This window comes from Taudactylus pleione, unplaced genomic scaffold (assembly GCF_031769625.1).
Source record: "Taudactylus pleione unplaced genomic scaffold, aTauple2 ptg001027l, whole genome shotgun sequence".
Taxonomy (NCBI): Eukaryota; Metazoa; Chordata; class Amphibia; order Anura; family Myobatrachidae; genus Taudactylus; species Taudactylus pleione.
Window position 1 is genome coordinate 1,099,174 of NW_028285428.1, and position 24,982 is coordinate 1,124,155.

Genomic DNA, 24,982 nt, shown 5'->3' on the forward strand with positions numbered 1-24,982 from the left:
GGAAATGCCCGCAGCTGCCATTATCCCGGTGACCTGCTCATGCGCTATAGACTCAGGGCACACTCTAGTGCCCAGAGTCTATAAGTGCGGCGCTGGCTGCGCTGCCGGCCTGCCGAACTGTGAGGAGGGGGTCTGTGACAAAGATTGCACACGGGCCCCCTCCTCTCTAGAAATGCCCCTGATTCCATAAGCACTTTAATGCCCCCAGTAGTAGTGCCCCTTATAAAGTGCCCCCTGTTGTAGTGCCCATTATGCAATGCCCCTAGTAGTAGTGCCCCTTATGCAATGCCCCCTGTTGTAGTGCACATTATGCAGTGCCCCCAGTAGTGCTCCTTATGCAGTGACAATATATAGTACCCTTTATACAGTGCCTGTTATGCAGTGCCCCCTGTAGTGCCCAATATATAGTGCCCCCAGTAGTGCCTCTTATACCGTGCCCCCAGTAGTGCCTCTTATATAGTGCCCCTTTTGCAGCGTCCAATATATAGTTCCCCCAGTAGTGCCCCTTATATAGTTCCCATTATGCAGTGGCCCTTATACAGTGCCACCAGTAGTACACCTTATATAGTGCCCCCAGTAGTGCACCTTTTGCAATGCCCTTTGTGCCACAACTTGTGCCCCTTAAACAGTGCCCCCAGTAGCACCCCTTATATAGTGCCCCCAGTAGTCCCCCTTATGCAGTGCCCAATATACAGTGCTCCCAGTAGTGCCTCTTATACATTGCCCCAGTAATGCCCCCAGTAGTGCCCCTTAAGCAGTGCCCCCAGTAGTTCCCAATATATAGTGCCCCTTATGCAGTGCCCCCAGTTTTGCCCAATATATAGTGCCCCAGTAGTGCCCCCTATGCAGTGCCCAATTTACAGTGCCCCCAGTAGTTGTGCCTTTTACACATAAAACACACAGACCCACACAAACGGACAAAATTATACTTATCAGAATCCCCGTTCCTGCGCCCGCTGCTGTCCGCTCCCCCATCCTCCCGCTCGGCAGCACTATGGGAGAGACGTAATGATGTCTCTCCCTTCACCCAGTGCGGGAGCCAGTAGGCGAAGCTCATGAGTGAGCTCCAGCCCTGGATGCAGCAGCCAAAGAGAGTCTGACTCTCATTGGCTGCTAAAACAAACACTCTGCCGCCGGGTATTACGAGTGAACTACCCGGTGGCGGCGGTGTGTTTGTTTTACTGTGTAGTGAGCACCGCATTTAGGGCCTGATCCATTACGTATTGCTATTGCGATTACGCATGCAGACGGCCAATTGTTGCGTACTGTGCGTATGTAAGCATTGCAGTGTGCAAAGGTACCACTGCGAGCCTATTGCAATGTTTGAGACCACGCAGACCCATCGCAGAGTGATTGACAGGAAGTGAGCATTTGGGGGTGGTGATGGGGGGGGTGGTTGGCGAAATGCAGGCGAGTCAGTGCTTTTGAACGCCATTACAGAGGCGTGCATAAATTATCTACTGCGATGGCATACTCAGCTTGAGCTCCCACTGCGTGTGACGAGGTTAGCAATAAGGTCTGACCTTGTGTAATTGTGCGTGAGGCTCCGATGTGTTGTGTGTAAGTGGAAGTGGGCGTCTTTATGTTGGGCTGCAGCGGCATTTTGACTGCAGTCATTAGCATATTTTCGGAGTGTGTCTCCGTGCGTAATTGCAACTGTGATCGCATTAGCGATCTGTAGTGAAGGCCCTGATTGCGGTCTGCACTACACACTGACCTGGATGCCGGCCGTGCCCCCCACGCCACCGTTCCGACGGCACCCAGGGCACGTACCCCGACCAACCCCCCTTGGTTACGCCACTGGGTGGTGACACAGTGGTGTTGTACTGTAGTACCTCCGGTATATGGCACAGTTCCCGGTATATAATACAGTCTCCGGTATGTGGTACAGATGCTCAGGGTCACATCCTCTCAACATGGAGGACAGACTAAGGAGACGCGCGAAGACACAGCACATGCGCAGTAGTGCACTTGGGATCCGGGTTGGAGGTTGCAGCAGCGATGCAACATCAGCACTGACCAGCATGTAAACAGATGGGAGACAGCGTGGAGCTCTCCTCTTCTAACATATTAAGATACTGGCTGTTACCCGCGGCTTCGCCCATGATGAAATTGCTTCTGCCAACAGCAGACTCCTATGCCTGTCGGGGGAGCGATCACACTGCTTGTGCCCCCCCCAATAGCTATGCGCCGGCCTGGGGGGGCTTATCTTTACTGGGTAGTTTTTTCTAAAAGGGCGTGGCCACGCCTCCTGTGATTAGGCCACGTCTCCTTTTACCCGGGCCCGGCGCGGCTCTTGGCTCTTGCACCAGCAGTGATATACAGACTGGTGGCAGCAGCGCCTTCACCCACCACTCACATCAATGTTGCTGTGTGCCCTGTGCTCAGACTGCTACAGATGGGTCCACATACATCTAGCCTCCTTGCGCGTTAAACAGCCCTTCTAGTCACGCCATGCAATGGCGTGACTCGGTAGTGCCGAGCGTCTTTTTACCTTCAAATGCGTCTTATTTGCACAATTATGCGACTAGATAGCACAAGCAGCTTCTGTTGATTAAAATGATTTGCAGCATGCCTATGGGCAGGGCCGCAACTAGGGGGGGGCTGAGGGGTCATGTGCACCGGGCGCCCTCCTGCAGCGGCACCGGCCACACTCTTTTCTGTGCCGGAGGTCTGCAGATAGAGAACTCCGGCTGGGGCGCGCTGGACAGTGAAAAATCCCCGGAAGATCCCGCCCGCCCTCCTACTGCCGGAAGGTAGGGTAAGCGCTCAGGGGGGGGGGGGTGCGGAGAGGGAGTGAGAGGGGCGGCAGTGCTGCACTGGGCGCACTGCCGTCTAGCTACGGAGCTGCTAGGGGCCTGATTCAGCAAGGAACGAATGCTAGCAGACGCACGCGACCCGGCCGCTGCGAGAATATGCTAATTAATGCATACACATGGAGACCACAGCACAAGATGCGGATGCCCAGCCCCATAATGAGCCGCCCATCTTCCTTTGCTCACAGCCTGATCAGTACGCGAGATAGCGTAACCATCGGTAACATCGACAACATCACACAATAGTGGTAGACCTGACCTGCCGCACGATTTTGGCCACTTCCTGTATACATCTTGCGGTATGGCTGCGTATGCCACAGCACTGCCTTAATTATGTATGCCCCTATAACGGCATCCCAATGCCCCTATAACGGCATCCCCCATCACCACCCACAAATGGCACTTCCTCGGTGCTACCGAGTCACATTGGGCTCCTGCGTTATATGTGGTGGCTACTTGTAGCGCACGGAGGATAGATGTATGTGGGCACATCTGTATACAGCCTATCCTATTCAAGTGAACGTGGACCCAAAGCACCTCATCCCCAACCATTACTGGCCGCACGCATGGTGCCACACCTATCTCTTTCATGATGTCAATAAATGTTGAGGTCTATGTACTAAGCCTAAAGGCGCATATCCACTACACGATTCGCTCCATGAGCGATATCGTGTAGTGTGTCCCCTGAACGATATCAATCACGATATCGTTAATGACGTCACTCTCCCTCATCCCCGTACTTGCACAACCTGACAGTATTGTCAGGTTGGCCTGCAAGTTCGGGCGATGATAGATGTCGTCAACGACCGGCAGGAGCACGCATCGCTGGTCGTTGACGGAATATCCACTGGCCAATATAATGAACGTTTGAACGATAGCGATATCGTTATCATGCAATCAATCATTTTATTGGCTAATGGATACCCGGCTTTAGAGAGAGATAAAGTGGCCGGAGATAAGTGCCAATCAGCTCCTAACTTTCACTTTCCAGGCTGTGGGGTCTATTTACTAAGCTTTGGATGGAGATAAAGTGAACAGAGATAAATGGCCTGATTCAGAGGTGCACACTATTCGCGTGCACTCGCTCTGAATCCGGACGTCCCTATTTTTTCTTTGACCGGCCTCCAGGCCGCTCGCACAGCTGTGGGTGACCACCCACAGCGTGTGCGTGCGGCCTGGCGATGGTCACAATTATCGCGACCATCGGGCTTGCGAGGAGACCCTGTGGTAGGGTCTCAAGTCTCGCAAGCCCGAGTGGACTTCCTGCTCTAATAGAGCAGGAAGTCCACTACTGACATCACTACTGATATCAGTAGGGCCGCCCACAAACGGCAGGCGTTCCTTCGGGAACGCCTCCGTTTGTGCAGCCACCCCCCCTCCCTGCCTACAAAACGGGGTGAGCTGTCGATCAACATCGACAACCACCCGCCTTGTAGCGAGCCCCGGAGCGAGTGATCTCTCACTCGCTCCGGAGCTCACGCACGCCGCGCGTGCTCACTGGCCCACCATCGACCCGCTTCTGAGCGCTATGCGCTCGCGAGCGGGTCTGAATCAGGCCCAAAGTCCCAACCAATCAGCTCCTAACTGTCATGTCATGGACAACTTCTCCACGCTTTACACTGCTTGATACATAGACCCCAGAGACACCCCACAGACCCAGAAACGTAAAAGTACGAACAGATTTTTGATTCTTAGACCCGTATTCAATATGAGGCAAAAAGTCCGAGTTCTGACTTTTCACCACCATCAGAGGTTTTTCCAGGGATAAAGTATCGGGCGCGTGCGCACTTATCCCCGTATTGAATTTGGATCCAGCGAAAATGGGACTTGGCGGAAAGATAAGTATTGAAAAGTCCTGGGAATTTTCAGAAAATCGTCCTGGCAGCCCCTAAAGATGTCCTGATGTGGGGGGATCACTATGGACACCCCCATTTTGGCCTGCGGAAGGTAAGTAGGGTTTTTAAATAGCCGCGGCAGGTGCATAAATGCGCCTGTGAAGAAGGAGTGAAGAATAGCACTTATCTTTTTTTTTTAAAAATAACTATGCCCATCAAATTTGGGGTACATGAAAATGGGTGCAAGCATATTTTTAAGTCCCTAAAATATTTTCTTTTTAATTCTTCAAAAATGCACCTGTCGCTGCCACCCGCATTCTAGAAAACACCTGCCACATACTTTGGAACGCCTCCTTAATCAATTTAGCTACTTTAAAACTTTGTTCCCCAATATATTTTTTTTCGCCCCCCCAAAATGAAAGTAAATTTTTTGGGGTGTCCTAAGGATTTTTTTAAATTTTATTTTAGGGGACACTTCCAGGGCTGCAGGCAATTTTTTCTTTAAGCCTGCACCGATAACCCCCAATTCTGCACTTTTTTTCGCCATGTATTACATGGAGAAAAGTTATCCCCGTTTTTTTACGGTGAAAAGTCTTTGAAATTGAATAGGGGGATAATTGAAACAGGCGAAAATTACATCATCGGCGATAACAGACTTTTGGCCTCAAATTGAATATGTCCCTAAGTCTATTTTAGGCTGACCTGTAAATCAGGTGCACAGCGGGAAGCCCCCACAAGGTAGTTGGTCTATTTGGCAGTCAGCCACGAAGAGGTCAGTGATGTCTCCACATTTTCCGGTAGATGAGCCTGCGGCAATGGTAGTGATTAGAATCCACAAATGGAATATAATGAAAAAATTTATATATATATATATATATATATATACTGTATATATATAAACTGTATAACTGTCCTTGCAATATAAATCATCTTCAGTTATATAGATATATAGAACACATACAAAAACCGGTATGTCATTATCAGTGACCACTTCTGATATACTGTATTTAACAAAGCTGACTCTTCTCCCTGCAGTCCCAACTACCCTTTTATCTACCAGGGAAAGCGTCTCTAAGGGACACCGCTAATATTTCAGTCATGTTTTCCATTGATTTAGGGCCTGATCGGCCGATTGTTGTTGTGTTCTGTGCCTGCATCGCAGTGCGCGTGTGTGAACTGGGATCGGGACTGGCTACGCAGACATATCGCAGAGTGATTGTTAGGAAGTGCCATTTGTGGGTGGTGACAGAGGGGTGGTATTCGGGCAAATGCAGGCGTGCCAGTGCGTTGGGGCGCCTTTGCATGGGCGTGCATAAATTATCCACTGCGATACCATACGCAGCCTGAGGCATAGCGTGTGCTGATGTTAGCAATTCCTGAGTGTGATCTGACCTGCCTTAACTGTGCGTATGGGACCGATGTTACTCAATATTACCGATTATTTCGCTATGTTCCGCTAGTATACGGATATGAGTATGGGGAAGTGGGCGTCCTTATGTTAGGCTGCAATCGCAATGTGAATGCAATTATTTGCATATCACGGCTGATATTAGCAACTGCGTTGCGTGCGTACTAGCAGAATAGCAAACCTTGCTGAATCAGGCCCATAGTTAGTAATTGCCTGACAATAGATGTATCCGAGAACAGAATATAAACACATGCCCCTTCTGTAATGAAGACAGCACCCCTGCATTCTCTTACTGGCCGTGAGCTTCTTTATGATCTCTGACCCTACAAACTATTTGTATAAGAATAACCCAGTTATTTTTATCCTGAACTTGGATTCCAAGGGCTTGCTGACATTATCAAGATTAATTACAAGCCCAGCGAGACCTGAATTTTAAGATTCATGGCTTGTCATATGGTTTCCAAGACATTCTAACAGACTGATATCATGACGGCGAAGAGGTTTACAAATTCTAAATGTAATCATATAGTAACACTTTACACTGTGTGTGTCTATTAGTTGTATTTTTATATCGGGTTTAGAGACAGGTCCCAATGTCACTCATCTCTTGCGTGAAGTACATACTTTTAATAGATTTATTTTACAATATAGATTCAAGGAAAAAAAATATTTACCAGTACAAAAAATCCGGAACATAAATACGTAATCAAGGAAAGTTCAAACGTTTGCGCACTGCGACTCTCCAACCTATCTTCTAAACTGCGCAGACATCTGTCTAGATCTAGAATGAGGCAATTTGAGGCAGCGGGTTTTGGAGTGGATTACATCATAATTAATTTATGAACGTAATATAGTTTAAGCACTCATTTTATTCCCGCAAAAGTGTAAATTAGTTGATTCTACTATTATGATAGACTTATTAATTATTAAAGTTACACTTTTTTTGTTTTAGGGTGCACACTACACTAATACAAATGTTGCATGTTGATTTTTTTAGAGGGCATCTTACCAATATTCTAAAAAAAAAGTGGGACTGCCAGATGTGATCCAAAGTACCAGCACTGCTGCCTGCTTACCGAATGTGTCTGACCGGACCGGATTGGGTGTAATGATCCCCATTGTTGTTTTCAGCAGATAATCAAATACAAAGCGACTTCTATAACTTTAGTCAGCGACCGCTATTCACAGGGCGAGGTCCCAAACCTAAATTTTATTAAATCTGTAAAATTTGATTGTGTTTTAGAATCCTGATACAGTAATCTCTACTAGACTGGAGAATTATTTCTAAGCGACATTGCAAAATCAGGTTTTCAATGGACTTAAGAAAAGTTTGGCTCATGCTTTACTTTGACATTGCTGCTACTGCGTGTGGCACTACTTCATAGTTTCAAAAATGAGAGGGTTCCATTTTTAGTTACCACCTAAGACAGCAGATTAGCCTGATTCCCCTCTCACTACAAAGAAAACCATTCAAAAACCTTTGACAGGTTGAGTCTCCCATATCCATAATTCTAAAAACCGAAATATTCCAAAAACCAGAATATTTCGGGGCAGCTGTGATGTAATGACGTTACCTGATGTCATGACATCACTAGTATCAATGGCCAATGACTAACGGTGTGGGTGTGGTCCACATACCGGACCGACCGCCGCAGCACCCGCCGGAGCCCACATGGGACCTTTCAGCGTTATCCGCCGGACCCCTCCGCAGCACCCGCCGTGACACCCGCAGCTCCCGTCAGACCCCCCCCGTGACACCTGTCGGATTCAACCGCAGCACACGCCGAGCCTCCCATGACACCTGCCAGAACCCCCCTAGGTATTCCGAAAACTGAAATAGTCCAAAATCAGAAAATACTCTTGGTCCCGAACATTTCAGATATGGGAGACTCAACCTGTATTAGAGATGTGTTCTGGTTTTGGATCCAGATAAAACTCTTTAAAAACAGCTAAAGGGCAAAATTTACTAAGCAGCAGGTTCTAATCCCCAGCGGTTTGGTGGCGGTTTGATGGTGGGTTTGGTGGTAGTTTTGCGGCTGTATCTAAATGACAGCCCTGTTCTATTCTACTCTAAAATGTGTTTTGACGGCGCTTTTGCAGTGGTTTTTGGCTTAGTAAATCTGCGGATAGCAAATCCGTAGTCAAACAGCGACAAAACCTGCTGGGGTTTAGAACCCGTCGCTTAGTAAATTTTTCCAAAAATGTCCCAATTCAAAACCTGAATTTGTTTTTTAAATCTGAGTTCCGAATCTGATACAGATCCGAACCGGGATTCAGTTCAAGCCGGGTCACAAAAACCTTGACCCGGTTATATCCCTAAATTCGGGTGTGTTTGGATTTGAGAAATCCGGACCCGCACATCACATCTTGTATAATCTTTAGAAGCTAATTTATGGTTGACAACTCCTGCCTTTCATACTGGACCCATATCAATGGCAGGTTATACAGCTTGTCCATTAGGTGAACTAATTGATCATGTCACATTGTCCAATCTGGCAATCCGCAGAACTTTTGTCACACATTTGTGTCCCTTATTTAAGGTAACCATGAGCAACTAGTGTAGCACCAGGTCACCAGCTGAGGAGACCTCTCTTGCATGGCACAGACAGTGTCATCCAACTCCTGAGATGGAGATCTTGGAAGAGGTGAAATTATTTAAATGCCTCTTTCTGTCATTTCCTAGAATGATCGCTAGTGAAATATATTGCATTACCATTTGTCCATTGATATATAGTATAATTAATGCCATATAAATTGTTATTTTTCTGTTTTCATCAGATCCTTAATAGTGAACAAGAACATGCAGCGCCTCCCCTGTCATACTCTTGAGATTTGATATAAAAATTATTAGAATAATACAAAGAAGATATTTACAAGTATAATCATTTTTATAGTTAACACTTGCCAGCTTTGTGGAGCTCCCTGGGACTGCAGGGAGATGAGAGATGAGACATTTACAGCTCAGCCCTGCTTCTGTATAGTCAGACACTGCTTGTAGAGCTGTGGGCGAGGCCACACCACGGGGGCAGTAAGCTGTATAGAAAGAGAGCTAATAGAGGCATGCCTCTGAGCAGGGCCGTAACTAGGGTAGTGCGACCTGTGCCATGGCACAGGGCACCGCAGGGCAGGGGGTGCTGTACGGACCTGTACATTTTCTGTTTATGATCATTCTCACTTGTAGCTTCCTCCTATTTTATCCCCAGCATCTCCTGGCCTCCCCTATCCCCTATCTCTTCCCTGGCCTTCCCCATGAGGCCATGGCCCTTTTCGGGTGTTATTTCCCTATTTAAAAAATAGGGGGGTGCCAATGCTCTTTCTGGCACAGGGCACCAAAAAGTCAAAATATGGCTCTGCCTCCGAGTATGGGGGGGCCTGATGGGCACCTTGGATGTGTCATGTGACCAGGAAGTGCACTGCAGTGTTTAGAGATCGGAGCTCAGCAGCAAGAGAAGACAGTGAAGCAGGTAGGAGAATCATTGGCCATTGAAGCTAAGTGTACTGTATTGAGGAGAGAATTACAGTGAGTAGGGGGTGAGACAGGCTCCCATTTCCATGTGTGCCTCCCCAGCCATTGACTTCACCACACATCACTGATAGTGAATTGTGTCCAGAAGATTACATTTATTAAGAGCATTTATTCTCTTTACATGTGCTTCTATTAATCCGGGTTTTGCAATATACTTCTGCACTGATCATGTATTATATTTATGTTATGGACTTTAAAGGGTTTATTTACAAAGTGTCAGGTTGTAAAACTTGACACTTCTGTTTGTGCTTATGCCCGATCGCAAGACACGGCTAGTAAATGCACTCCCCTTTTAATTATCGAGCATAGGGCCTGAGTCAGACCCGCTCGCGAGCGCACGGCGCTCGCAAGCGGGTCAATGGTGGGCCAGTGCGCACGCGCGTGCGCAAGCCCTGCAGTGAATGAGAAATCACTCGCTCTGGGGCTCGCAACAAAACGGGTCGACAGCTCGCCCCGTTTTTTTGTAGGCGGGGAGGGGGGGTGGCTGACCAAACGGAGGCATTCCTGAAGGAACGCCTGCCATTTGTGATCGGCCCTACTGACATCACGAGTGATGTCAGTAGTGGACTTCCTGCTCTATTAGAGCAGGAAGTCCACTTGGGCTTGCAAGAACTGAGACCTTACCATTGGGTCTCCTTGCAAGCCCGATGGTCGTGACCATCTCCTGCTCGCTCGCACTAGCTGTGGGTGGTCACCCACAGCTTTGCGAGTGGACAGGAACAAAAAATAATAATAATTCCTCACGCCCTGATTCAGAGTGTGCTCTCGCAAATAGCGAGCGCCTCTGAATCAGGCCCATAGTCACAAACTGAAATGTCGGGTTTGTGCCTGTTGTGTTATGCAGCCTCGGAATGGATTAGATACTCTTTTTTTTTATTGGAGGCCTTTGCAATATTTGGCCTCCTGAATGAGCTATGAGGAGAAATATAGCAAACCTTCTAAAGAGTGGAGAAGTTGCCCATAGCAACCAATCACCTCCTAGCTACCATTTATCATGCATATCCTATATATTGATAGGTTGAAGTTGATTGGTTGCTATGGTTGGTTGACTTTTGAAAGACAAACTAAATTCTAGGACTAGCATAGCAGGTGGTTTGGGTCTTGAGGTTCCTCCTCTATGGGGACTCTGTCAGGCTGCATCACTCACTGAGGATGCAACTGAATAATTTGGGGGTTTTGGAGGTTTGTGACTGGTGCCACTATGTTACTGGCCTGGACTAGCTGGCAGGCACTCCCCCAGTGCATACATGCAAATGTACATGTTGATGAGTAATGGATAGATGTTATGTAACAGTATAGCTCTAGGGCGTACACTGTGCATCGTACATGATAGGTTCTGTTTAAGCTCTTGGTGCACTGGTACTTGGGGTTCTCTGGTGTTTAACTCCACACTGCCTAATCATTAAATATCCTGCCATGTGACCAGTCATCATCCTGTCCTAACCAGTCATCATCCTGTCCTGACCAGTCATCATCCTGCCCTGACGAGTTATCATCCTGCCCTGACCAGTCATCATCCTGCCCTGACCAGTGATCATCCTGTCCTTACCAGTCATCATCCTGTCCTGACCAGTCATCATCCTGTCCTGACCAGTTATCATCCTGTCCTGACTAGTCATCATGCTGCCCTGACCAGTTATAATCCGGCCCTGACCAATCATCATCCTGCCCTGACCAGTCATCATCCTGCCCTGACCAGTCATCATACTGAGCTGACCAGCAGGGCTAGATTAACGCTTGTGGGAGCCCAGGGGCAACTGAGTTGTGGGGACCCCCACCAATAAAATTGACCAACCCCTGCATGAATGCCCACCTGCCACCACCACTACTATGCCCATTACCTTGACTGCACTGACCGGCAGCATTGCAGCATATTGCATCATGTTTGTGTGACACTGCTGAGAACCAGCTCCTAGCCAGGTCAGGGCAATATTTGCAGCAATGTGGGGGCCCTCAATGTATGGGGCACCTGGGCGACCGCCCTGTCCACCCTCCATAATTCAGCCATGTTGACCAGTCATCATCTTACCCTGTCCTTGGGTTTGGATTATTTTCCTGGACACTGATTTTGGTGTGCATCTACAGGACTGCTACAGAGCCTGTGCTGACAATGACCTCCTCCCCCTGAGTGTCTGAACCTGGATCCTATTTTGTCTTTGTGTTTCCAGGATAAATGCCACTTTTGACCACTGAGTGTCCCAGAATTGTTAGAGAGTCTCCAGGCACCACATTTTCAACTGAGCCAAAGTGCACCAATATTCCATTGGCCATAAAATGAACCATGCAGCCCTCCTGACTCAGAAGGACTGCATGCATTTCTTTCCTGCTTTTTATAACCTGCGACTTCTCTGCGGGTTTCAGGTGCAAATTTAAAGCGGCACTCACATAAAGTGTAAAGGCCGGCATGCTTAGTTAACACTTTATGTAAGTGTAGTTAACCTTAAAACCCGCCAAGAAGAGGCGACTTACAACTGCCGCAGCTTCATAACTATAGCCCGTAGTGTCCTGTCCATTTGTAGACTATTCAATTGATGTCATTATTCTTCCAAAGATAAAAAACACAGAGTTGAGTATTGTACCGCGCAATTCATCAATGACAATACTATTCTCAAGCTGGAAGTTTCCTCTGCCAAAAAATGAATTTCAGGAAATGATCTTGCAGTCCATTTATATTAATACTCAGTGACAGAGGGTTGACAGCCTGTTTTTTGTCTAAGTTTATATTGTAAGAAAACATGTCCGTTTGGAAGAGGCGTTTTTGGACAAACTCTGGCAGAAGTTGTCAATTTTAACCACACTGATGTTTAATGTCTGTGCATAACAAGGAATAATTTATTTTAGAAAAACTGCCTAGAGTAATAGATACAGTATATGACCTCATGTATTCAGTTTAGTATATTTTACAACTAGAGATTTATGTGAAATTTTGAAACTCTTTTCTGTGATATAGTCTCCTCATTCAGCACTTTATCATGGAGTTTTGCAAAAAAATTTTCAGTGGGTACACACTTAGAGATTTTTTTTAACAATTTGCCCGATTCCAACGGATCGGAACGACAAATCTTCAAAATCGTTAAATGTGTACCCATTATGTCGGGCGGTGCGTGCTGCCATAGGGTCGCCTACCAAATCGTCAGGTCGCCCCTACATGCAGCTTAGCCTGACGTTGTGACTGATGATCGTCTAATGTGTACTGGCCTCCCCTACAGGGCGTATTTATAATAGGTGCAGGGTGTGCGGTGCACACGGGCCCCTGGGTCCAGGGGGGGCCATACTGCACACCCTGCACCCACATTATACTTACCTCTCCCACGTTGGCACCGGTGTCTGCGCTGTAAAAAACTGCTGGAAAATGGCCACCGCGACCATTTTTCCGGTGACCTGCGCATGCGGTATAGACTCTGGGCACACTCTAGTGCCCAGAGTCTATAAGTGCGGCGCTGGCCGCGCACCGCTCAGTGCTCTGCCGGCCGCTGGACGGGGAGGAGGGGGCCCGAGACGGAGACTGCACATGGGCGCCTTCCCCTCTAGAACACCCCTTCTCCCCTATATGTCAGCCCGTCGACAGGGGGGGTCGCCAGTCGTATCGCTGGGTACACACATCATTTAGTGTGTACCCAGCTTAAGTGTTTAATGCAGAAGTCCCTCTTATATTTTTCTGCTACCGGAATTCCCAGTTGTGGCACTTTGCAGCAAGGGTATGGGGCTACATGTAATCATAATCCCGTCCCCGATGTTCAAAGCTGCAATTGGCTGCAATTTTACAGCAGTGGGTAAAGCAAGGATACGAATCAATATGATCCCATTATCCAACCTCCGGAGCGGCAGCGAGAGACCGACCGACCAACTCTGTCAGGAGGCCAGGGGTCCTCCCCTAAATTCTGGGCTCGCCTGGACCTTCGCAGGATTTACTCCACAAACGGGCTTCGCTTATCTCTACGTATACAGGGAGTTGTGTAACTCACCACAAAGTTCAAGCATATACTGACATCAACGGTTAAATACAGATAATGAAGTAAATATCTGTAAAAGGCTCTGCAGAACTTATTTACAAGCTTGGGGAACAAGTCTCTCATTTTGGGAATTTAGGCATCTATTATTGAATAATTGGGAGCAATTGCTCAGGAGCAACATTTTTCTTCTCATGGAAGTATCTGGGAGTAGCAGAAGGTTCCTTATGGAGTGTGGGTTAGCCCCGGTAATTGATCTAATTCTGTACCTAAATGCCAATATAACAACATGTCAATGCCAATAATATTAAAATCCTAATTCACTTGAGTTTCCCAGTCACGTATGATACTTTTTCTGCCCCTTCTATTCAGTGTACAGATGAAAAACTTCATTTCTAGGTTCTTTTGCTGTCATTATTCTCACACACTCATCTGAAGTGTCAGGTGTGATGAGGGAGCTGCAAATAATTTCCTAATCGTATTATCATTCTTCTTTCATCTAGATCTCCAAACACATCAGACTCCCAAACGTTCCTTTCATGTTTTAAGGCGCTAAAATGCACTTTGAAAATACATTTATCTGCTGTTTTAAAGAAATGTTAAGTACCTTGCAGACAGGCTCAGGATGATGTGAGATTAGAAACAAGTTGTAATGTGATTATAGCAAATATAATGTGTTTCTACATTCCATAATAAAAAATATATACTAATATCTATCTATCTATCTATCTATCTATCTATCTATCTATCTATCTATCTATCTATCTATCTATCTATCTCATATCTATTTGTCTAAAAGTCTATCCATCTCATATCTATCTATCTATCTATCTATCTATCTATCTATCTATCTATCTATCTGACTGTCTGTATGTCTGTCTATCTATACCACAATTATGAACCTGTCAGTCAAGCAGCTCTGCAGCATTTTTTCTTCCATACTCTTCTCAAACATTCCCATTTATGTCCACCTATTCCTTCCTTCACTGTCTCTTTCCCTCAACTCCCCTATTCCCCCATCTGTCTCTCCCCCAGTTCTGTATTCCTCCCAATGCTTTCTCCCCCTTTCTCTCTCCTCCATCTTACCCACTTGATTCTCTCTCAGTCTCCCCCTTTTCCTTCCTTCCTTCCTTCCTTCCTTCCTTCCTTCCTTCCTTCCTTCCTTCCTTCCTTCCTTCCTTCCTTCCTTCCTTCCTTCCTTCCTTCCTTCCTTCCTTCCTTCCTTCCCTGTCAGGCTGATCAGCCCGTTCCTCCTCTCATACCACTCTCCCAGATTTGGCCTCACACCCTTAGTATCCGGGATATCTCACATGCCCTGAGTAGGTCCCGATGCGTTTTGTCTATTAGAAAAGACTTCCTCAGGGGATTGTACAGATGGAACTGTTGTCTCTATTTATACCCATATAGAAATGGATAGATCTCCGGTTCTCCAAAAACTATGAAGTGAAGTCATATTCCTGACGATATTTCAGGTAGTCTTATAGTCCCAGACTGGTATCCAATTAGCAGCGTTAAAGTAGTGCTGCTAATGGATTTTCACGGGGCTATCAAATTGGCCCTGAATTGCCGCCCGACACCAGAACTTTTTTTGCGGGATCTGATGTGTCCTGAAATAAACAATCCACGAAAAGTGCAGTTTTTTTTTCACCCCCGCAATGGCGAAAACACATAAATCCGTGAGCTTATCACGGATCATTTGTGTTTTCACTCAAAATATCCTATTTTTTCATCCAAAATAATAGGATATTCGGAAAAAAAGCATCAGTGAAAAATGGGGAATATCAGCGAAAAAACCCAGTTTTTCACTCACAAAATAATATTGCTAATTGGATGCCCCCCTAAATATCAGCGTCATTATTATTTTCCGGGGATCATTAAAGAAATACTAAGTGTGGCCTTTTCCTTGTAGTAGTTATATCATGCAGGATAGAATATCACCGCTATCACCGATGATCAATGGCCAACATTCTTGAGGAAGGCATTGACCTGTCCACTTAGGGGTACATTTACTGTACTTTCCAGTGGTTTGTGAAATCCACCAATCCTTGGCAGCTTTGACCGATGGTTTTTTAAACGGCTGAAATAAACCACCTGACTTCTGTGTGGTATACGTTTATGATGCCGGCGGTCACAATGCCGACCGCCGGCATATAGATTACAGAATCCCGGCGAGGGTTAACTAACCTACGCTGGGAGACCGGCGCCCGGCATCCCGATCGAAGGGATGCCGGTCGCCAAGCGCAGACAGCCGCGCGTTTAGGTGTAGGGTTCCCGGGGGGGACTTAGGGTTAGGCACTTCCCTGGGAGGTTAGGTTTAGACTAGGGTTAGGGTTAGGCACCCCCCCGGGGAACTTAGGTTTAGGCGGTGGGGACAGGGGGGGTTAGGTTTAGGCACTTAGAGGGGGGATTAGGGTTAGGCACAGGGGGGGGAGGTTAGGGACCCTAAAGGAGGGTTAGGGTTAGGGGGTAGAGTTAGGTTAGTAAATACTTACCTTCTAGACGATCGGAACTTCCTTCCATGTCGGGCTGGCGCTGCCGGGATTTGAACTGCCGTGCGGCCGGCGGTGTATCATACCGAATCCTTCTGTGTCACATACAGTATGCCCTTTGGTCTTCCCCTGCTATCCATTCACAGTACAAATAAAAACCTCAATTTCAAGGTTCTTTCGCTGTGATTTCTCTCACACACTCATTCTGAAGTGTCAGGTGTTATGAAGGAGCGACAAACAATTTTATAATCACATTATCATTATTCTCTCATGTAGATCTCCAAAGGCATCAGACTCCCAGACATTTCTTTCATGTTTTATGGAGCTAAAATTTACTTTGAAAATACAGTTCTCTGCTGTTTTAAAGAAATGTTAAACACCTTGCAGACAGGCTCAGGATGATCTGCGATTAAAAATAAGTTGTAATATAATTATGTCAAATAAAAGAATCTGCCACTGTGTTCCTATGTTGCATAAGTGATATACAGAAGCATGTATTGCCTGATTGTGAAGGAGAGTTAAAGGACCAGTTACAATGCTCAACACAATGGGCTATTGTATAGTTTTCTTAACTTAAAACATTTAGGGGCCTATTCATCATCACTTAATTTTCACAAAAGCAGATGAAAATGCACATTTTCACCTGCAATTGTGAAAATTATCGGGCCATTCATCAAGAAGGTGAAGCAGGAGATATCACAGATATCTCCTACTTACCTTCCTCTTGCGGAATGGCCCGCTGTCCCCATACACTAGTATCACAGATATCTCCTACTTACCTACCTCTTGCGGAATGGCCTGCTGTCCCCATACACTAGTATCACAGATATCTCCTGCTTACTTTCCTCTTGCGGAATGACCCGCTGTCCCCATACACTAGTATCACAGATATCGCCTGCTTACCTTCCTTTTGCGGAATGGCCCGCTGTCCCCATACACTAGTATCACAGATATCTCCTGCTTACCTTCTGTTTGCGGAATGGCCAGCTGTCCCCATACACTAATATCACAGATATCTCCTACTTACCTTCCTCTTGCGGAATGGCCAGCTGTCCCCATACACTAGTATCACAGATATCTCCTACTTACCTACCTCTTGCGGAATGGCCTGCTGTCCCCATACACTAGTATCACAGATATCTCCTGCTTACTTTCCTCTTGCGGAATGACCCGCTGTCCCCATACACTAGTATCACAGATATCGCCTGCTTACCTTCCTCTTGCGGAATGGCCCGCTGTCCCCATACACTAGTATGGGAACAGAATTCATCAAGCTCCGAAAATATTATATTTTCGGAGCTTGACTGAGGGAGCATTCGCCGATGGCTGATGTTGTCTGTGGTCTGTGTGTTGTTAAGCTATTGATGACTCAATAAGTAATGGTTTCTTTCTAACCGATGATTTAAAACAATTGATAGCAGAGCTGTTGATGGTCAAGCCTACCCATCAGATCATTGGAATAGTTGCAGTAGTGTGTGTGCTGGTATTGTGAGAGCCAGTGACCTGCCCACTCACATTGTAAGGACATGAAGAGAATGGAATTGAGCAAGAAGCCACAGTCTGAAATGTAGATAGTTGAAGGAACAAGGGGCCTGATTCAGCTTTGGGAATGGAGTAAGAAATAGCAAGTAACTCTGTACCTGGACAAACCATGTTGCAATGCAAGGGGTGCAAACAAATACATACATTTTTTTTGTATGTGGGGTAAATACTGGCTGCTTCTGCATGTAGCCCACAAATACTGCACAGCTGTATTTTTACACTGCAATTTAGATGTCAGTTTGGAGGACACATCCCTCCCAAATCTAAATCTCTCTGCACATTTTAAGTCTGCCCCACCTGCAGTGCAGCATGGTTTTACCAAGATGCACAGTTACTTGCTATACAGTATCTCACTCTATTCCCAAAGCTGAATAGAGCCCAAGGTCCTTTAACAGCACATATTAATGATGTGAGGTTCCATTGATGTAGTAAGCTTTCTCTGTCATAGGCAATTCTATATGACATGAAATGAAGTTCACACATTCAACTTCAATATTCTTTAAAGCAGAAATGTTTAATTACCATACTGGGACCGTAAATATGTATTACCACACATGCATGCAGTGTCAGACTGGGGCATGAAGGGCCCACCAGGGAATGCAGTGGTAGGGGCCCAGGCTTAAGTGGTGTGGCCAGCCATCACAGAGGGACTTGGTCAACCACTAGAGAGGACAAGCAAAGAACAGGGCCCCTTTATAAAGGAGAGGACATGAGGTCTGCCAGGACCACACACTTTAATTGGGAGGAGGGCTAATCTTGGTGTAGTTTCAATAGAAACAAACCAAGCACCCAAAGTGCATCCATGATCCTGCTCCACCAAGTTACTGACCCCTAGAGGGGGTGGGGCCCTCAGGCAGTAGGATCCAATGGGGATATCCCCTGTACATCTGTGGGACAGTCCCACCCTGTACACATGTTCAGTCAGAGCCGGACTGGCCATCACGCACTTCTGGCAAATGCCAGAAGGGCCGACTCGAGGAGGGCGGAAGAGTCCCTGTCCCTCCACCCCCCACCCCTGGATTCACGATGTGAGCTCTGGGAGACGGAAGGGGTGGCGGCAGTGATGGGCCGGTGTGCTGTGCTCGGTCGGGAAGGGACGGGGGCGTGCCGCGAGGCCAGGCTCCTGTGACTCGTGGCACGCCTCCTTGAAACAACCACGCCTCCTTCGCGAGCGAGCATTCCTAAGGCGCCCGCGCACAGGGTAGACTGCCAGGGCTGATCTACAACCCCAGTCCGTCTTTGTGCTCAGTTATGGCAGATCTTAATGATCCCCTCTTTGCAAACCTAACATGTACTACCAAATAATGACTGCAGCATTCCTGTTCAGTATCTACTGTAGCTACTTCAAATTGCAGTGTGAAACCAGGGAATGCTGGCCCATTTGGCCTGTCCCTATACTCAGTGCTAAATTTATTATGCTGCGCTTCTCTCAGTCGCCGCGTTTTCTGCAGCTTTGGCCGCTGAATTCCAAGGGGGGTGCTTTGTATTGAATATAACTGCTGCTATAAATCCAACGGCCAAAATAGCTGAAGATCCTGCAGCTTTGAAAAGTAGTACATTTAGCTGTCAGACTTTACTCTTACCTGACACCAGCTTTTCAAGACAAGTATTACCAAGGCAATTCTAGCATTTATTTACACCCGGACCCTTGGTGTACGGCAGGGGTCTTCAACCTTGGCCCTCCAGCTGCTGTGGAACTACACATCCCAGCATGCACTGTCACCTTTTTGATATAACAGCATGCTAAAACTATGGCAGTGCATGCTGGGATGTGTAGTTCCACAGCAGCTGGAGGGCCAAGGTTGAAGACCTCTGGTGTAAGGAAGAGAGCAACAATAGCAGTTTAGTTGCAATCTCTATTGATAAAATTTGGGATATATTGTGCTCATCACCACCATGCAATGAATACCGTGCATCCTGTTTTATTAATATATTGAAGAACACTGATGCATTGTTTGATGCAATATGGGTACTTTAAAAGGTACCTTTATCAAACAGTAGTTTTGTCATCCACACACAACAATACACACACGAGATGTGAAAAGTTCTGTAGGTCACATACAGGGCGGGATGCATCAAGCATCGCAGTTTGGAAGCCATGCATCCTGACAATAGACAGCTCCTCCGATTAAAGCTGTCCTTTGCGTGTGGGGACTTTATGACCCGAGCTGCGGGGGACCCTGGGAGGCTTTTAATAGGCAACGTCATCTATAGACAGCGTTGCCTATCAAGTCCAAGCTCCAGAAAGCCAAATGCGGTCAGACCTCCAAAAACTGAATTTTCGGAGGTGTGACCACATTTTTAGCGTTGAGAGTGTGATAAAAGTTTGCAATCAATTCTGCACAATAGGGTTAGATCTGTGTGTCACAAATCGGCTTCCAGTGTGACCTCTCCTTTATGTATCTGCTTTCCAGTTACTGCAATGCATGTTGCTTATGCCATGTACTAACATAGGCCTGCCTCTATAGGGTGTTCTATACCGTGTCAGCGTGCCGATGATGTCAAACATTTAGCGCCTGATAAAGTATTAAGCAGGGATTCCTGAAAATTGGATAATGAGCACAGGAAATTATTTACTTTGCATACACAGATCATTCCACGCTTTTGAAAGGTACATTCGAATTAGAAATGAGCAGTTCGATTCTTTTCGGCCAAATTAGCGCAAGTTCGGATTTATCTCATTGGCTATCCAAAACACGTGAGAGTCGGACAGCCAATAAGATGTCGGTTTTCAGATCCGACCATAACCGAGTAGAACCGAATCGCTCATCTGTAACTAAAACTCATTCAATTTATTCAACACATAATAATACCAAATGTTTATTTTTCTTATGATAATAGGCCGTTACTGTAAAGTACGACTCCTATTTAAAAAAAAATCCTATTTCAAAAACCCGCTAAGTCACTCGGTTGCAGAACTGCAATGGTTTAACCTTATGTTGTTTTTAACTTGTTAACGCTGTTGCTGCACTGATTCTGTTATCTGTATGACAACCACATTCTTAATATATCTCCAACAAGCCCTGTTACTTGTCACGGTAAAGGCCACGATGATTACATTGGTGCTATGTAGTGTCTGTAATGTAGCGTTGTGTGATATGGATGGGCTGGCATAACACTGTATTGCTGGCTGTGTGTATCACAAAATATTTTAAGCGATGAACTTTATTCTTGCATAGAGTTGCCAACTTTTATCATATGCTCGTTTTTTAACTTCATTTAATTAATCTTGATTGGACGAGATATTAAAATGTGACAGCTGTAATACAGTCTGCTATGAGTCAGAAGCACTATATTACAACATAACCCTTCCATAGGGAGTAGGAGAATTGGCCATTGGGGTGGGTAAGGGGGGGAAGCATCTTTCAAGTAACAGGGGCCCTAAGCAGTCAGATGTACAGTATGAACATTTGCAAGGGCACAAAAACAAAGGCTGCAAACTTAAATGTGTTTGACACATAAAATAAGATGGCGACCATTTTACATTCACACCGTTACCATGAAACCAAATTTGCATTAGTGCCACGTTAATGCTGTTTATTATTGGACTAATGTTTGTATGCTGAAGAAATGTCTTTCTGTCTTCGTAGTCTCTGGAAGATCATGTGTGGGATTTGTTGTGCCAAGCAGATGAGACAGCAGAGCAAAATAAAGACCAAAGCCAGGTGTATGAGGCTATGGCGTGGAGCCTGAAGGAAGCGTGGGGCGCCCTCATTATTGTGCTGGAGAGGAGGAGAGATCTATTGCACATGTCCGCTGCTTTCTTTGATATTGCAATACAGGTTTGTGCTTAGATAACATGACATTTTTAGGGTCTGTGGCTCGGAATCGGTATGAAATCCCGGCAGTCGGGATACCTGCTGTCAATATACCGACAGCGGCATCCCGATGCTCAGGATCCTGACAAGGGTCTGGTAAGTATAGTAACCCTCCCCCTTCTTCCCCTAACCTACCTTACCGGCATCCTAACACTAACCCTCCCCACCCCACCCCACCCCACACCCTAACCCTCCCCGTTACCGCCTAAACCTAACCCTCCCCCCTCTATGCCTAACCTACCCCCCCCCAGTGGTACCTAACCCTAACCCACCCCCCGGGGGTACCTAACCTCCCTCTCTCCTAGCCTAACCCTAACCCACCCCCCCGTGATGCCTAAACCAGTTATCTGCATTACCTGTAGTGTGTTATCTGCAAATATGAAGTGGTAGATACAACCAGGGCCATAGAGAGCAATGGCGGCCCCGAGCAAAATGAGAAGCGTGGCCAAATCCTGGGTGTGTGCCCCCCCCCTTAAAAAAACGAAAGCTGGCCTTGGCCCCTTCAACCAGCCCGGGCCCAGGTGATTAGTACTTGCCATTCTTTGCGCCCCTGGATACAACATCATAGTAAATGTGCAGTGTTTTGTATGGTTTCTAAGATTTATTAAATGCTAGATTATATAATAATTGTATGCTGGGAATGTCAAGATGAATATACATGTATTTCTGCTTTTCTTACACCTTTTCGGAAGGTGTAAGAAAAGCTTTCTGCTTAGTAATGCTGCGCAAGTATTATTTTCCATAATAATGTGCCCACCAGGGGGCACTGTTGCTTGGTTGGAGTCTAACTGTAGAGTAATGCGGCTCTCTGTGCAGTATATGTTTCTTGGATATTACCATGAAAATGAATTCTTTTCTTCTGCCCTTTAGTTTGCTGATGCCATTGATAATGCTGAGACCTTTCTTCAGAACACAGCAGACACTGCGGAGTCTATTACAGAATGTCTTCAACAGCTCCAAGAGCATACAAAGGGTAAAGTTTGTATTTCATGTAAATGTGCTGCTAGTCTTCTAATTGCTATAAAGTGTTCTGACAGCAGGGATGAGGCAGAGATGTTCAGAGAGGAAAATAAGCTCTAACCTGATCAGAACTGGTGAACTGAACAGAAAGGAACAGACACCTCCTAACACTGCCCTGCGTCAAGCAGAACAGTCACTATGGGTATATGTACTAAGGTGCGGGTTTTTTAGAAGCAGAGATGTTGCCCATAGCAACCAATCAGAGTCTACTTAACATTTAACTAGCACCTTCTCAAAGGTAATAGCTAGAATCTGATTGGTTGCTATGGGCAACATCTCCACATCTAAAAACCCGCAGTTTAGTAAATAGACCCCTATGTGAGGGGACTGTCCCACCACCCAGGATCTTGTCCCAGCTGCTGGGAAGTTGGGAGGTTTGTTACAAGGTCACTCTGGTCTGCAAGCACCTGTCACTGGTGCACGCAACAATTCATATGTGTTTTAGGGGAAAGGGGCAGCCTGCCGCCTGTATATAAAGAAAAGTGGAAAAAGGTGACTTCTAGTGCAGTTATTATGACCAAAAGTGATTCAAAATTGGGCTTATCTGGTCAGTTTTGTGGTCCTTTTCCACTCCTTCCCTAAGGCTGGCTCCTTATACCAGGAGAGATTTACCAAACATACATCTATAGTGTAATATGTTTAAAATCATATTTATTTATAATTACAGTAAAACATATTGCCTGTACATCAGATACTGTATATTCAATTATCTCACCATCTCATATGTGCAGACGCTCTGGCAGCCCCCTCCGGGAGGGGCAGCCAGGTCAACACTGCGGAGGGAGTGTCGCGGCATAAAGAGGGTGTGGTGGGACCAAGACATGGCATTGGGGCGGAGCGGTGGCGCCCTGTCCCCTCTACACAATGGCAAGATTACCAGCATTGTGAAGCAGGGGCGGGGCCACCATGACGCCATCCAGCATGAATCGTGTTATCGCCCCTATTTTTGTTGCGCCAACTACTATTGTCAGCACTCTGCACATGTTCATTTTGAGATATGGAGTGTGCACCCGCGCAGTCTCCTTGATGCTCCTTTAAGAAGGCATCGATCCCTAACCAAGATGGCCGCCATTAGGTCTTCTGCGCATGCACAACGCCATCTTGTCACAGTCGGCACAGACATGTCGCGCGTAGCTCTGAGAGATCCTGCGATATCCTGCATTATATGCTTGAGGTCACTATTTAACAAGCACTGCTACTCAGGGGCATTTCTAGAGAGGAGGGGGCCCGTGTGCAGTCTCCGTCACAGGCCCCCTCCTCTCCGTCCGGCAGCTGACAGCGCAATGAGCGGTGTGCGGCCAGCACCGCACTTATACACTCTGGGCACTAGAGTGTGCCCAGAGTCTTTAGCGCATGCGCAGGACACCGGGAAAATGGCCGCGGTGGTACTGCGCATGCGCAATCGATGGGAAAATGGCCACTGCGGCCATTTTCCAGCCATTTTTTTACAGGTGCAGACACCGGAGCCACCATGGGACTCTGGAGAGGTAAGTATAATATGGGTGCTGGGTGTGTGGTGTGGACCCTTCCTGGACCCAGGGGCCCATGTGCCCATTATAAAATACACTCCTGCTGCTTCCCATATGTATGCTGCACCCAAGCTCTGCTCCATGCAAGAGTCTGTATGTGCATAACTGTGAGCACTGCTGTGCAATCACATTACTGCTAAATAAACCACCTCACTGTTTCAGTAATGGGCAGTTCCGTGACTTTGAGGGATTCTCTGGTGAGTACTATTACTCTGCTATTACCCAAATGGCTGCAGTATGCGGCTTGGGGTGACTGCAAACGATCTGGCAGTTAGTGATCGGGACATGCGCAGTACAGATCCTGCGCAGGAGCCGATCATTAAACATCGGAGTTGTAGGCAAACCATCGAGTTTGCATACCACTCCTAATCTGGCCCATATTCAACAGTTCAAAATAAGAATATAACAATGACAAAACAAACAACACAGTGGATGTGTGACAATTAAAAAAAAGAAAAAGATACAGGGGTCTATTCATCATCAGGGGCCGGATGGCCCCCGATGATTAAGTATCCACCTCGCCGCAGGGGATACTTATTGCTGGGGCAATTCAACATTGCTCTGAAAAGCAGCTTTCCCATTGATTAGTAACACTGTGACAGAAGTAGCTGCGTTACTTACCTGTCCCCGTCGCCGGCTTCTGCGCATGCGTGACCTCAGTCAAAGCCGCTGCGAAGGTAGTGATGTGGCGGAAGAGGGATCCGCTCCGATCCCTCTTCGCATCCCCGGAACTCCTTCCCATAAGATGGAGCAGGGCTACGAGCACAAACGCCATCTGAAGATGGGCCATTTTAGTTATGATGAATAGGCCCCGCATTTTTATACAGTATTAAAACATTTATTTAAAAATATATATATTTTTCAGCAATTTATTTTATTGTTGGGCTTTCAGTTCCACTGTGCCTGTGTGAACCAGCTTGCCAGGTCACACAATAACATATGCCACGAGACTGGTCCAGCAAAGTGATAAATTAACCTTACCACTCCCAGCCGGTATGACCAATGCAACATTGCAGTGTTACAGCTATAATATCATATTTCGGGGCAAT

General features: G+C 46.5%; 1 protein-coding gene across 1 annotated transcript in view; it reads left to right on the forward strand.

The window, feature by feature from the left end:
* CCDC141 (coiled-coil domain containing 141) overlaps positions 1-24,982 on the forward strand; it is a 284,239-nt gene that overhangs the window by 78,349 nt on the left and 180,908 nt on the right. Inside the window, exons 3-4 of the mRNA XM_088461203.1 lie at positions 21,157-21,348; positions 22,255-22,357. Of these exons, the coding sequence (XP_088317329.1) occupies positions 21,157-21,348; positions 22,255-22,357 (295 nt within the window). The remainder of the gene's footprint in view (positions 1-21,156; positions 21,349-22,254; positions 22,358-24,982) is intronic.